This window comes from Rhincodon typus, chromosome 4 (genome assembly GCF_021869965.1).
Source record: "Rhincodon typus isolate 14 chromosome 4, sRhiTyp1.1, whole genome shotgun sequence".
In the NCBI taxonomy this organism is placed as follows: domain Eukaryota; kingdom Metazoa; phylum Chordata; class Chondrichthyes; order Orectolobiformes; family Rhincodontidae; genus Rhincodon; species Rhincodon typus.
The window spans coordinates 15,055,808-15,072,006 of NC_063335.1; the positions used below are offsets into that span (position 1 = coordinate 15,055,808).

The window sequence follows — 16,199 nt, forward strand, 5'->3', positions numbered from 1 at the left end:
GACTGTCCCTAATCAGTCCTTGTCTTTCCAAATACATGTAAATCCTGTCTCTCAGGATTCCCTCTAACAACTTTCCCACCACCAATGTCAGACTCACTGGTCTATAGTTCCCTGGCTTTTCCTTACCGCCTTTCTGAAATAGTGGCACCACATTAGCCAATCTCCACTCTTCTGGCACTTCACCTGTGGCTATCGATGATAGAAAATATCTCAGCAAGGAGCCCAGCAATTTCTTCCCTTGCTTCCACAGATTTCTAGGGTACACCTGATCAGGTCCCAGGGATTTTTCCACTTTTATGCCTTTTAAGACATTCAGCACCTCCTCCTCTGTGATATGGACATTTTTCAAGATGTCACCCTTTATTTCCCCATGTTCTGTATCTTCCATATCCTTCTCCACCATAAACGCTGATGCAAAATACTTGTTTAGTATCTCCCCCAGCTCCTTCGGTTCTGCACATAGGTGGCCTTGCTGATCTTTGAGGGGCCCTCTTCTCTCCTTTGTTAGGTGATGCATTTTGGAAGATCCAATTCAAGAGCGAACTATGTGGTAAATGGAAAAGCCCTGGGGAAAATTGATGCACAGAGAGATCTGGGTGTTCAGGTCCATTATACCCTGAAGGTGGCAACGCAGGTCGATAGAGTGGTCAAGAAGGCATACGACATGCTTTCATTCATCGGACGGGGTAATGAGTACAAGAGTTGGCAGGTCATGTTACAGTTGTATAGGACTTTGGTTCGATCACATCTGGAATACTGCGTACAGTTCTGGTCGCCACATTACCAAAAGGATGCGGATGCTTTGGAAATGGTGCAGAGGAGGTTCACCAGGATGTTGCCTGGTATAGAGGGCGGAAGCTATGACGAGAAGTTGAGTAGATTAGGATTATTTACATTAGAAAGATGAAGGTTGAGGGGGGACCTGATTGAGGTCTACAAAATCATGAGAGGTTGGATAGCAAGAAGCTTTTTCCCAGAGTGGGGGACTCAATTACTAGGGGTCACAATTTCAAGGTGAGAGGGGAAAAGTTTAAGGGAGATATGAATGGAAAGTTCTTCATGCAGAGGGTGGTGGGTGCCTGGAACGCGTTGCCAGTGGAGGTGGTGGAGGTGGGCACAATAGCATCATTTAAGATGTAGCTAGACAGATACATGAATGGGCAGGGAGCAGAGGGATACAGATCCTTGGAAAATAGTTGACATGTTTAGATAGAGGATCTGGATCTGCACAGGCTTGGAGGGCCGAAGGGCCTGTTCCTGTGCTGTAATTTTCTTTGTTCTTTGTTCTTTGTTACCCTTTAGTCCTTAATGTGTTCATAGAATCCCTTTCTTGCACTATTCTCCACTGTTTCCCCTAAAGTGACTTCAAGGCACTTCTACCGGATTGTTTCTCCATTTTTTGCAGCGATTTTACTACTTTTTGAAGTCTCAAAGAGCGTTACTTTGTCATAATCCTTCATAGCTGTGGAAAGCTGGCAACAGTTGGGTTAGGCATGATCCACAATGAGAATAAATGTGATGGCAAAGATAGGCATGGGAACAGGACAATTTACCCTTGTAGCTTGTATGCTAAAATATGAAATGTTTACCTCACAACCATGTGGGACCCAATAAGTACACGAGTTGAGGCATTTTAATATGACCAAATGAAAACATTTTCCCTCAGAAAAGTGAGCACTGACAACCACTTGTACATGATACTTAGTGCTTGGTGCTTGTTCATTTCTGGGTGTAAACCTAGTCAATACTGAGGAGTTGTAGTGCATTTCATTTTATTGATATAAAGATACTAATTAGAATATGTTAAGGTTATTTCAACCTTGTTCCTAACATATGGAATAAGCAGCCCACAAACAACCAGAAAAAAAGGATGATTTGAGAACATGACTAATTGATTTTGTTTTTAAATTGAAACTTTCCAATACATTTACCTTTCCTTCATATTATTATCTTTTATTACTTCACTTATTTTCCACCAGTGGCAGTGAAGAGCAGTTATTTCGTACATTGAACAGAAAGCAGAAAAGTAACTGAAAATTAAATAAATTTATCTTACAGCTAGCAATCATTTAAAAGCAATTAGACTTCTCCAAAAAAGCAACAATGTCAATTTAAATGTTTGAATTAAAATACTGTATTTCATTCACAAGAGAATAGTGAAATGAATTTCAGATGACAAATGGTAATTGCTTTCCTGAAAACTGGGCGGACGATAATTTAGAATCCAAGAATGTTCTTGTTTGGCCCAGTTGATTGTGACATTCAAGTAATCCAATAAAGAGATGAGTAATCACTTACTTAAAACAGATGCAAGGTTGCTTAAATGTTCATATTGTGGTCCCAAGCTGGTTTTAGGACCTCAATTGCAATTTTCAATTACAATATGTGTACTTTCTGTTGTACATAGTCTTCTCATTTGTATCAGATAGTAAACATCTAACTTCCTCATAAAGAATCATTGTAAGCTGCTCCCAAAACCACTCAGGTAATTTCTAATTTTCTACTTTGTGAGACCAAAAGGATCAGGAAAGCTTAAGCCCACCAAAAGCAGGTTGTAGACTGAATATTCTCTGGAGTGGTATGCCCCAGATTGTAAAATATGCTGAATACTACATGAATCTCATAGAATTAGAATGTCTTTTGTATTTGTTTTCATTTTACAGTCTTCAGTTTCTTGCTTTTGATACTGAGGCATCTCACGACATTTTACGAGTCTGGGATGGTCCTTCTGAGAATGAGATGCTTCTGAAAGAAGTCAGTGGCTCTCTTATTCCCGACAACATTCACAGTACCTTGAACCTCATCACAATCCAGTTCGATACTGACTTCTTCATCAGTAAATCGGGATTTGCTGTTCAGTTCTCCAGTAAGTATCACCCTGTTCTTTAATAGTATAACCCCTGTTATTGAAAAAAAAACTATAGTTGGTACAGTTTTAATGTATGATTATTGTTGTCATAAAGTAAATCCAATACAAGGACATAATTATTGTGATTTTGTTTTCTTCAAATAGTGTTGGTATTGAAAAGGGGCAGATCGCTGATCTTTGTTTATTCCAGTTCAAAACTTTATTGTGGTTATTGCAAAATTTTGCTCATGACCAATCAATAAAAGACAAAAATGGCATCTAATTGTTAATAATGTTGACACCTATAAAATGATGAATTTATTGAAAGGACATGGCACAACTATCCTGCTTTTCATTTCACCGACATTTGAATCAACTGCAATGAGATTTACTTTCTTAAAATTGTTATTTGGTTTTGTGAGCACAACAATATTTAGTACATATGCACAGTTTGAGTCTTCAGTCAATTATTGGCAGCTTAAATTCTGAAATTAAAAAAAAACTTTCCTTTACAGTAACAAAATATAAATTCCCAGTTCAAGGAGCACTTTATTACAATTGAAATGCAAAATAAAACACAAATAGGAGTTAGGAGACACATTCAGCTGAAAATATGTTATCAAGATTTCTTGTTCTTTATCAAATTTCCAGATACCAGAAATAATTGTAGCATCTTTGAACTAAACCAAGTTAACCACTGGTCAGTAGCAAATGACTGTTAAATAAGTAAGATATTATGTGTGTGGTGTGACAAATTAATTTTTCAGGTCAGGCTATTGGATTGATACATTCATTCCTAATATGTCATGATGTGATTTGGCACTTATCTCAACTGTTCATATGATTAACCAACATAGAGAATTTTTGTTCTCAATGAGGCCACTGAGGTGAGTTGCAAAGTGCAAATGTCACTTTCCAAATATTGAGTCCATTAAGTTGTTTCAATGGGAATAATTGTTACTTTCTGTCCCTCAAAATTGAACTGGTGCCTTTTGTTTTAAAGAAAACTTGTCACCTTTACTCACTCTCACCATGGAGAAACATATACAACTGATGTACTTAAAAAAAACTATTAATTAACTTCAATGCAACTTTTAATGGAAATTAAACCTTTGCATTTCTAGATAATTTCTAAGCAACCTGTTCAGAGATTTTTTACACAGCTCTTCAGTAGGGTGGACTTGAACCCAGGACGCCTGATCCAGAGGTAGGGACATATGTTACCTCTGCACCGTAAGAGCCCCAAAAGGACGAGCATTCACGAGGCTTTAGCAAGGCAGGGTGTGTGTAACTCTCCTTGAGTCTGGTATTCTACATCACTTGGCAATGCTGACAAGTCACCTAAAAATGTTCTTAAGCAACCCGTTCAGATGTGTTATGACACACTTCTGGAGCAACTGGCATTTAAACTTGGACCTTCTGGGCCAAATATAAGGACAGTACCACTGCACCACAAAACCCCAGCACACTTGCATTTATGTAAGCCTTTTCACGACCATCAGCAAACATCTCAAAGCATTTAACGGCCAGTTGAGTACTTTTGGATTTGGCCCTGTTCCATTACAGGAAATATGGCAGTCAATTTGTGCACAACAAGCTTCCATAGAAAGCAAAATGATGATGGTCAGATCAACTATCTTTATCATGTTGATTAAGAATAAATATTGGCCAGGACACCAAGATAACCTCCAGCTCTTCTTTGAAATAGTGCCATGAGATCTTTTATGTTCACTTAAGAATACAGTTGAGGCTTCGTTTTAACATCCTATCCCAAAAAGTGGCACCCTTGACAGAGCATTATTCCTTCAGTACAGTGTTGGAGAGTAAATCTTGATTTATAAGAGTGATCTTCCAAAAATTAGTAGGAAATTTCTGTGTAGAAAATACCAGAAGCAAAATAAAACTATGTTAACATAGTTGACTGAATGGAATTGATCTTGCTTGCGAAATTATGCATATTTTACAATCTCAAAGGTCAAATTACAAATTTAGCTCAGAGAGCCAGAGATGACTGGTTATCAGTTGGAAAATGAGTGACACCACTGCTCCTTGAACTGTGCTCACCCACAGATTTTCTGTTGGGTGTTTTCATTAAAATTGACCGTTCATTAGAGAAACAAACCAATGTCGTACCCTCTAATAAATTGGGGAACTTTGGAGACAAGCAAATAACTATGTATCTTCATTATCAACTGGGTTAAAGAGTTCTACTAAGCAGAAGAATCTGAATTAGCTGTGTCAGAATATTGAATTCAATGAAAAATCAAGGACAGCAATCAATTTTAAGAGAGTGTGAGAAGACAGAATGAGAAATATAAATTAGTAGCACAGTTGTAGCTCTGAGATAAAAGATTCTGCATTCACATCTCAATTCAGGACATCAGCACAAAAATCCAAGGCTGAAACTCAAGTGGAGTGTAGGGGGAATATTGCACTTTGAGGTGCCATCTTTCAGATGAGAAGTTAAACTGAGATCTATACGTCAAATTGGGTGGATGTGAAACATTGCATGGCACTATTTAAAAGAAGAGCTGGAAATGTTTTGAGGTTCTGGTTAATATTTAACCAATAATCAATATAAGTAAATATATTATCTGCTCATTGATACTTGCAAGAGTTTCTTGCATAAAAATTGATCCTAATGTCTCAAAACTTAAAACAAAACTGGATTAGCGTTAAGTATTTTGAGGCAGCCTGTCCTGAAAAGTATCTGAAGGAATGAGACTCTGTTTGCATGATTTTATTGTTCAGTGTCAGAGAGGTGGTTTACCAATAATAAGACTTACCATGCTGCAAAATAAGGGACATTAGAATGGACAAATCCTAACTTCATCTTTCAAGTTTAGACTGTGTGCCTGAGAAGCTTTGCTCTGTTCAATACATTTGATTGGTACATCAGGCATTGAGATCTCATTGTAGTGCAGCTGTTAGAGGACAAATCCACTTCCATTGAGAATTTCTAGACTATTACTTTTAAATGTACATGTGGGGTCACCAGAAGTTGCAGTATAATTTCCACATTAACTATGGTCAGCATTGTTAGCGAGGCGGTTATTTTTATACCAATATCCAGGCTAATATCAAATCCAATAGCAGGATATTGGAAGAAGCTGAGACCTTCAAACAAAATTTTACATTGATTTTTAATTGTTCTTACTTTGTGAGCATTGATGGTAAGGCCAGCATTTATTTTCTAGCCTTAACTCTTAAGCAGGTAATGGCAAAGCACAACCAATCACATCCTTCAACAGTTTGGTTGATGTGAAGCATTAAAAGACACCAAAGAAATTTCAGCAATAGATGAATTGAGTTGTTGGGAAATGGGTAATTTTTACCTTTTTGAAAAAAAATCGGATGCTGAATATTGAAAATATTGTAATGAAAAAATAAATCACATTGAAAAATAGTTAAGTAGGCATTTTTAGCAATTTGTGGGAATCTCATCGACAGATCATGTAATCGTGAGGTTATCGTTAAATGGTAACTATTATGAGCCTTACTCCTTGAAATGTTTAATATCAACAATGTCTATCTTACCCTCATTGATAGGAGTAACATGTACTGAAGATTTCAGTAAAAAGGTTGCTCTCTGCACTGAATACAATACCTAACAGATACAGTTGATTTGGACCTTTATTGTTGGCTGGAAACTGAAATGCAAAATCAGGCAAGGTGTGTGATGAGTTGTTTATCTCTGCCACCCAGCAATACAAGCTCAAATCTACCCCTTTCTTTTTTAACTTGCTGCAGGTTATAAACCAAGACATCTAATTCGATGTCATTGCACTTGCTCAAGGAATGGAATCACTTAGATTTACAGGTGACATGATACCTTATGTTGATAGAGGTGAGAAGTGGAAACTATTACTTAAGGCTCATTTCTCCAAAAAGGAACTTTTCATTTCTATGGAACAACATAAAAATAAGAACCACTTTGCTAACAACAAAGGCCAAAGCACAGTACATTATGCTGAAAAAAGTTGTTGGAAATTAAAAAAAAATGAAGTTTTCAACACAGAACCCTCAATTCCGCAGTCCTGTGAAAACACAGCACAAGAAAATCAAAAGTCACCATAGAAGGTTTTTTTCAGATAATCAATGAAAACAATTGCATGATTATCAGTTTGAAGGTGGAAAGATGTCAACATTTTGCTGCGGGTTCCAGCAAGTGATATCAGCATGTTTCCCATCTTTAGAAATGTGCAATAATTATAATGTCTTTTTTAACCTGTATGCTAAAATATAGATCATTTGTAAATTCTCAATAAATATTGCCCTGAGTCCATAATCATCCCTTATGAACACAGTAAATCAAATAGCATACTGTAGCTTTGCAACAATCTTGCAGAAATGTTGAAATATTATGTATAATTCAAAATCTAATGATCTAAATGATCATTTATCTTTCCAGAGATTTGCCCAGAAATGTAGTGTTACACCACTAGATCATCAGCACACTTGTTGTTTTCTAAGAATGAAGGTAAAGTAGCTATAGAGAGTGAATGATTCAGCCAGCAGATAGAGATTAGGAACAGATTTACTACTTACATCACCTTTGAAACGTAATGTAAGCACGAGAAGCACCCAGTCTTCCAACAACGAAAATCTTGCATCCAAAGTGTAACTGTTTCAAGAATTATGTTACTACCTCTACATTATTTTCTGTACATTCAACTTGAAGTGCCTACTCTGCACCAGACAGTGGTATCAGCTAATGGAGAATTCTTTGAATGGTGTATCCCTCACAGTTTAGAAATACAGTGCTTGGAATATTCAATCTGATATTGATATTTCATATTAAATGTCATTGACATTAGAGGCATTTATTTACTTTTCCAAAATTGTTTATACGTCTGTCTGGAATAAAAGAAATTTAATTGTAAACATACATAAATATGCTGGGGTAGATTTTATGCTTCAGGTGTAATAATAATCTGGACAGTAATTGTGTTAGCTTTCTGATGTGAAGATTCAAGTTTCAACTCAAACTTCTTTGAATGATCACAAACAGAATGCACAGGATAGTGCATCCAGGACTGGAGAATCTGATTCAGGACTATTTCTGTGTCCCAACCACACTCCAGATGGTTTTGGGGTATACAGTTGAAACCTGCCATTTTCACTGAGACTGTAAATTGGCTGGAGGGCAGGCTGGCTGACCTATTGGTTGGTGGCACCTCATGGCATGCAAATGCAAGTGTGGGCTTGATTTAAAGGCATCATGACAGCTACTAATGAGACCATTGAATGAAAGAAGAAATGAATTAACCGGGAAAAGAGGCTGCCCCTTGCATCAGTTGCTGAACTTGAGGTCCTCCTGGAAACTGAGACAAAGGAGGGTGGAAAAGTAAGGTTACCCAGCCAGACAAAGCTGCTAAGCTTGCTTAAAAGTCAGCAATAAAAATGTGGTGTGCAGATCTGGGTCCACTTCTGTAAAACATCCAGTCACCACCTTCATTCTGGCAATGCATGGCATTACCAGACCATGATGTCAATTCCCTGAGCATTGAACCTCCAGCAGACACACCAGCCAAGGAATCTGAGGGCGCAGGCAGCTCCCGAATATGGAAATAAAACATTTGCTTCATGACCCTGCAGCCAGTCTGAGTGCTGCTGAGGACTTTCCAGAATCGAAGCATGCTGCTGCTAAGGTGTATGAGCCACTGACATTGTTCAGAGACCAGCAGGACTCTTTCTCTGTCTGATATATGTTTGAAAAAGTGAACAGGAAAGATTATAAGATGCCCTAGAAATATCTTGCTCTGGCAGAGAAGTGCCACAACTTGTGATCGTCGCTCCTGTGTAAGAGAGAGCCATGGAGATCATCAGAGTGCTTGTGGAGGTCCTAGATGAGGAAGGAGACACTAGTATAATTAAAGGAGAGGATGGGAAAGTGGATGAAATGTTTTGATCCCAGAGATATTACAACCAAACAAACAGATCCCAGACATAGACACAGCTTTAATAGATCATAAATTTCTTTCACTGAAATAAACGCAGGATAAGTTGTAATTTTGCTTTGATAAAAAACACAGAAATGTATTACAAAAGAAGTGAAGATAAAATAGAATAAACAAAGCTATCTATCAATAATACATAATCAAATGTTTTGAACACTCAGAAAAAGGTATAATGCCATTAATTCTAAACCGCTCCTTTATGAAGCAAAAAGAAACACAACAGCTTTTGAATTGTATTCAAAACACCATGTCTGGTACAGTTTAAGAAATGCCAATCATATAATATTCACACTGGAATCCCTGTGTCTAACACCCTGGTAGGTTTAAGTCACTTGTGACTTCAAGTTTTAGACTGGAACTCTGACAGCTTCTTCCTGAAGCAACCACATGCTTGAGCTTCAATTTAAATAACCAGTTATGGGATTTAATCCCAACACTTACTGGTCTGGAAATATCACAAACTTTTCATTCTTATGTAATCTAATTCATTACTTCTATTATTCCCTTCTCAGGAACACTTTTGGACAGAGTCATCCTGTTCCAAGGTCTCCCAGGGCTAAAAACACTACCCAATGTTGAAAGCATATACTACGGCAGCAATGACCAGGCTTCAAAACCTGTTCTTTAAAAGAAATAACTGTGATTACAAAAATACTTACTGTTTAACTTTTAACTTCAGGCACAAAAAAATCCACTGGTTACTAACTCACAGGATAGACTCAAGTGCACCCCAAATAGCATTAAAAATTATTCATATAAATCCCACAGTTTACACCTCAAAGGGAATGGATTGTATTGCTCCCAATTGTGAAAGACTCATATGTATTGGGAAGTTTCCGTAGTTCAAAGGCTTCTGGTATCAGTTGTCATAGTTTCCCTCTTGCATACGACAAAACAAGATTTATTTTATTTCAGAGATAGTAGGAACTGTGGATGCTGGAGATTCTGAGATAACAAGGTGTAGAGCTGGATGAACTCAGCAGGCCAAGCAGCATCAGAGGAGCAGGAAGGCTGACGTTTCAGGTCTGGACCTTTCTTCAGAACTTTCTGAACAAGGGTCCTGACTCGAAACGTCAGCTTTCCTGCTCCCCTGATGCTGCCTGGCCTGCTGTGTTCATCCAGCTCTACACCTTGTTATCTCAGATTTATTTTGTGGAAGGTTGAGTCCTGTCAATGCACCATAACCAATGCAAGAAACTGAGCAGAGCCAGCGCTCTCCCATCCTACAATGCACATCTACTATTTCAGATGCACTCACATCAATGAATCCTTGTGCGCACTTAGAAGTGAAAAGGCAGAGGCAACTGTTGGAAGTTCCCCAGGAGGACGGAAGACACACACAGCCATGATTAGCGGGCCACATATTTTGAGCTTCAGGAGTCACAAGAAAGGAAAGCCAGGGTGCTCCAGGGTCAGGGTTAGCCCAGCTTATGTGCGTTCTCTGAGGCAGTTTGGGGTCATGGGAATCCAGTCAATTCGTATGCACCACAATGACTAGCTGGAACCTTTGAATGCATGAGCTCCTCCATTCAGAGATTGCCCAACCTTATGAAGATCTTTACCTCACACCAAGTGAAGTCAGGACCACTGCTGTGGCATGCACAAATCAATGCAACACTTGGTAGAATAGACCAATACAAGACACCAGTAATTGTACAAATGGAGGGGATACAACTGTGTCACAGCTGGGACTTCTCCCAAGTCGTCTGGGCACCTGACATAAGCTGGGTGAGTCACCAATGAGAAAAATGGTACCACCATTATCACCTAAAGAGCCATCCATGTAGCAGGAGCATGATGGAAACCTAAAGTGGCTCTTCTACAAACTATGTGGCAATCATGGCTGCAAAGCAGACTGAAACAATGAAGCCTCCACCTTGCCATGGCCTGCAAACAGAGTATTGCATAGAAATGACTGAGAGTAAAGGCTAATGCATCAAGGAGAGATTAATTGGTTCTTTTGGCTTTACTGCACTAGTGAATATGTATTTTGTTGGCATCAGAACATGCCAAGTATTGACAGCAGACACACGAGCTTCCTCTTTTTAATGGCAAAACTGGAAAAGAGGGAAAATTTGATGAAGAGGATCAAAAATTTTTCAAAGGGTTAGTGAGACCACGAGATCATTCATTAACAATATGAATGGATTATTTCGGGGCTGTGTCTTCAATGGAAGTTTTTTTTTTACTGGCAGCTGGTAGTGAAAACCAAATTAGACAATTCTTCCAGGTAAAAAGGCCTCATCTGTAACATGTCTGGGTTAGATATTCCCTGGCAATGGCATCCGGATAAACCCCTTAAGATCCACGATGGTCTGGCCACCTCTCTGTACAGCAAGTCCCCTGCTCTCTGTGTTTCTGTTGCTTCTCTATCTCTTTCTTCTCCTCTTCCATCTCCTGCTTCTCCTTTTCCTCCATAAGCTACATCCATATCGAACTCTGCCGACCTGAATGTCCTCATATCTCTGGAGGGTCATGCTATGGAGAGTGCAGCAGATCACAAAATTGTGTAGGAAGAAGCAGAGAGGTACTGGCTGATAATGTTGTGGAGACAATTGAGAAGCTCAACCAAAGTTTCAGAAAATGATTATATAGTTTCTAAACAACGTGAATAATAAAAAAAAATACATGAGCGGTACGAGGATGTGTGGGGCATGAGGATTACTGAAGCTGTAAGGGCCTGACAGTTATGGTTAACATGAGACTCCTGACCTGAACATTTACCTGTCTCTGTTTCTGTCTTGGGCCAGTTTTGACATTTGTGAAAACTTTTGAGAAAGTTACTAACACAATTAGCTGGCATCAATGGTGGCAGAAGATGGAAATTAAACAGTAGCTGTGGTTGAATAATTGGAAATAATGCATTCGAGTATTAGATAACAGAAAAGTACTGTTAACTGTAACAAAGAAAAGTCTACAAGGCAGCTGAGAAGCCAGCCTTGTTATGTTATGGAGAATACGACCAAGATTTGGAACAAATTAACAGTTTTGCCAGTCCAGCGAGTATGCCTGGTGACTCATGAATGCCTAGCAAAACACATCCGCAATGCACAAACAATTGTACAGTTACTTTGAACTGAGAGGCTTTACATATGTTTTAGATGATAGAACTGGGTGAATCACAAAGGAGAAGAATTATTGCAAATAATGTTATCTGTTTGTTCTATCTCATATCCCTTCTTTTCTTAAAATATTTATCCATTTCCACTTTAAAAGCTGCAATCAATCCTACAATTTTTGTTGTTTCTTGGAGGACACTCAAATCCTAACAACTTTTGATCAAGCATCGGGCGTTGTGTCCTTGACATTTTCAATTGCAAAATGCCTCATGGGTAGAGCAGACAGCAGTTACTGATTGCTGTGCTGTTGCTGTGCATAATTTTTGCAGAGGGTTCTGTATATTAGCATATAGTACGCAGTGATCTTGTATGAAATTCTTAAGGTAAACTTCTCCAAATTTATTTTTCTTTCCTTGAAGAGATGTGTATTTCCTGTCATTCCAGAGATGGAAGATTGGCAGAAATTGCTCAAAGAGAAAATATATTCAAATAAACTGCTATGTGGTTCCTAATCATTTTGAAGAATAATATTTATATGTGTCAATGTGTCTCAGTTGCTCCTTGTTTTAAGCTTAAAGCTAACAAACAGAGATAATTTGAGGATTGACGTGGTGCATCATTTCTCTGCAACAAAGTACCATTCTAATAATATTGTGACCCTTTATTGTTCTTTCTAAATTTATTTTGAAGGATCATTCATTTGGACTGACAACTTCTAAAAAGATTTTGGTTCCACTCTGTAGTTTAATTTACTTATTATCTAAATGCAATAATTGAGCCTTCGCCTGAGATTTCTCCCCAGATTTGCTGGCAGAAAATGAAATGAGCCCAGGACAATTAGTAGAAGTTGCTAGAAAGTGACATTTGTGCTGTTTCTGTAGGATTATCTGAGGATCTCCAGTACAAAAGCATGGTGGAAATTAGGAAAACTTGAACTAAATATCAGTGCAGTGGAGGAAGCATTTGTAACACCCTTTCGCTTCCCCACACAGAACACTGAGCCATTTTAACGGCCAGACCTACTTTCCATTTTAACAGTGAACACACACATGTAGCAGCAGCACTTATGGACAGCTCGCTTTACTGGGGGAAGATGTGGGTGTGGATCAGCTGCAAATTATATATGAGCCAAATGTTGGGAATTAGGAGGAGGGAAAGAATTAAGCAATTGCAATTGCCTTCCAAATGAGTGAAGCCCTGTTCTACACAATAATGGGAAAGCAAGAGGAACATCAGAATCTAGATGATCTGAGTGTGAAATGCAAAGCAGAAGACACAATTACTCCTGTCAGTGACACTTTGTATTTGTTTTGCAGTGATTTTGGGGTTTCAGTGTTCACAATGAAGCTCCAGAGGAAATTTGGGTGGATAAACTGGCATAAATTTGTGTAAATTCTACATGAGTGCAATCTGGGAAATTCTGGGCTATAATATCTTCTACTTGTCTAGCTCTGTTATGGTGGGTCCTGTCAAAAATAATAAAGAAGTGAAACAGAGCAAGCACAAGTTCCATCTTAATGTTAATGACTTAATTAAGAGTTATGAGGCCTTTGAGCTTTCCTGAGTGTTCAACTAAACAGATATGTTATATTTAAAATGAAATATTGCAGCAAATAATCTAACATTATTATTGTAAATAACATACCCCTTATTAATCCCTAGGCTCAGTGGCAACAGCTTGCCGTGATCCCGGTGTACCAATGAATGGAAGTCGAAATGGAGATGGCCGAGATCCTGGAGATACTGTCATTTTCCAATGTGAACCTGGCTATGAGCTTCAGGGAGAAGAAAAAATTACTTGCATTCAGGTGGAAAACAGGTACTTCTGGCAGCCCAGCCCTCCTGTTTGCATCGGTATGTGATTTCAATTAAACTTTTCATGATATAAATTGTTTTAGTTGTAGCATGTTTTATTCTGCCCTAATGCGTGGAGAATTTGCATGTGCGGATTTTTTTTTTGTTTTGTTTTATTATTGCTACTTCCTGATTGCAGAAGCATAAACAGTAATGACAAAAAAGATTCTGGAATTATAGCGCAACAGGTTGGCAGCATCTGTGGAGAGATAGAATGACAGTTCACATTTTGAACCTGATGTGACCAGTCTTTGGAACCCTCAAACTCAGTAATGTTTGGAAAATAAAACAAAGAGAAGTAAATGTGTTTCAGATACAAGGAAATTGACAACTCTCAATCGTTGATTTTGCTTTGTCAACTTGAGATCAATCAATCAGTGTACATGTCAGTCATTTACCTACACATAGTGAAAAACTAGTTAAACTTAGATGGAAGCACCTTATTGCAGAAATTTAATCAGCAATTCTTTTGAGAACAATTTAAGAAGTATGTATTCAGTTGAAATGCCTTAAAATTTATGTATCGTGGGAATAATGTTAAGGAAAGAGAATAGACTCAAGTCTAATTTGTGAGCGCAATGACTTCAATGAGGAATGCCAAACATGAAGGTTAACTTGATGGTTTGGGAAGATTAAGGAGTAATTTGATAGATTCATTTAAAATAATGAAAAGATAGAAAGAACAAGTGAAAGCTAATTGAAGAGTCATGAATAGCCGACTTGGAAATAAGATAAAAGGACAGACAGCAGAAAAATACTTCAAACAGAAATTTGAAAGTCTGTCGATTTCAGTGCCAGAGTGAATTGCTGAAGCAGAAGCCATGACAAGATTTAAGATTAGGTTTGTTAGGTGGTGGGTGAAAGGGAGAGTTAAGAAATTGGATACAAGTCGGTAGCCAAATCTGGAATATTGCTGATCTGATGATTATTAGATAACAACACAGACACATGAGGGCCATCTGCCTGTTTCTGTGAGAGATTTTATGGACTATATAGTATTGCTTCCATTATTCATTAATAAAAATGTTGTCAATATGTGGATGGGGGATAGATATGACGTTATTTAGCTAAGTGTTGTGCTGAAGCTAGCTGCCAGAATGTTTTATTGATCATATCATTTTAGCTGTATTTATATAATTTAATACCCTCAGACAGTTGTAATTCCTCCAAACTAATTTTCTCCCATGATAATATTAACACGCTGAGGAACTTTATGATTAATCATAATTCTCTGCATCTGGTCACTTTTAAGTGCTGTATTTATGGTAATATGTTTTCCAGTGCCCAATTATGTCTGATTTCCTTCTGAAGCGCCTTAGGACAATTTTTGTACTTGAAACATGCAAGAGAAATGCAATTTGTTGTTTGTTTTAGATTTTTTTTAAACCACGTTATCCTGCTTTGTTTCCCCAGCTTGTTAGTGCCTAAAAGAACATGATAACAACTTCAGTCAGCTCTTATACAATTAATCATAATGTATTTTATAATTCTGCTAATATGGTAAACATATTTGAAGGAAATGAATCACCGTACGCCTTTGAAATAGCATGAACGTTGCGGCAATTTGTATTAAAAATAAATTCAGCTTCACCACAGCTTCAGGACTAGTAAGTGCTCCAAACATGTTTCCAGCTGCTGTGATGCAATCATTTAAAGTCAGAAATGATTTGCACCACCCCTCAGGATTTAGGACATACCCATCCCACCTCTTGAATTCAACTCCATTTATTTATGTTGTGTTCTGATGCGAAATGGTCCTGATGAAATCCAAACCAATTAACAATGAGCAGTTTATTGGTCAGTGACATTTAATTGTACTACCTATGACACCTTCTGTCACTTTGTTGATGACTGAAAGCGTGTTGCTGAGAAGGTTATTGGCCAGGTTGGACCCGTTCTGCTTTTTATGGACGACACATACTGGGGATTCTTGCGCTTGATGGAAAGAGTGTTGTCTCCATATTGAAAGTTTGTCCAGGGAAGAGTTGTTCTAGATGTCAAATCTTTGGCACTACTGTCAGGATGTCAGAGCCCATAGCCTTTGCCATATTAAATGCATTCAGCCATTCCTTGATGGCAAGAGAAAGCAGTGGGCTGGAGTCCCTGTCAGATTCCCATTGCAGTGCCATTTTACTCATGGCAGTGTAGGTACAGGTCAATTCTTCCACCCAAATAGGCTTCCATGGCTTCCTCTCCTTCCAACTACATTCCCAGCAATGGCTACCACTCCTGGTCATGCTCCTAGGATTGCTGAGCTTCCAGCCCTCTTTATTGGTGATCAGTTTCCCTCACTTGAAATAACAGATTTATGAATAAAACATTTTCATGTTATTTTGATAGCTCCCTCTTATTGCACATTAGTCAACACAAACATTGCACTCCAGAGCTATCACAAGAACATAAGAACTCGGAGCAGGAGTAGGCCGTCTGGCCCTTCGAGCCTGCTCCGCCATTCAATAAGATCATGGCTGATCTTTT

At 38.2% G+C, this 16,199-nt stretch overlaps 1 protein-coding gene across 1 annotated transcript in view; it reads left to right on the forward strand.

Annotated features, from left to right (window-relative positions):
- csmd3b (CUB and Sushi multiple domains 3b) overlaps positions 1-16,199 on the forward strand; it is a 1,719,816-nt gene that overhangs the window by 1,415,886 nt on the left and 287,731 nt on the right. The window contains 2 exon segments of the mRNA XM_048595770.1: positions 2,664-2,866; positions 13,530-13,721. Coding sequence (XP_048451727.1) covers positions 2,664-2,866; positions 13,530-13,721 — 395 coding nt within the window.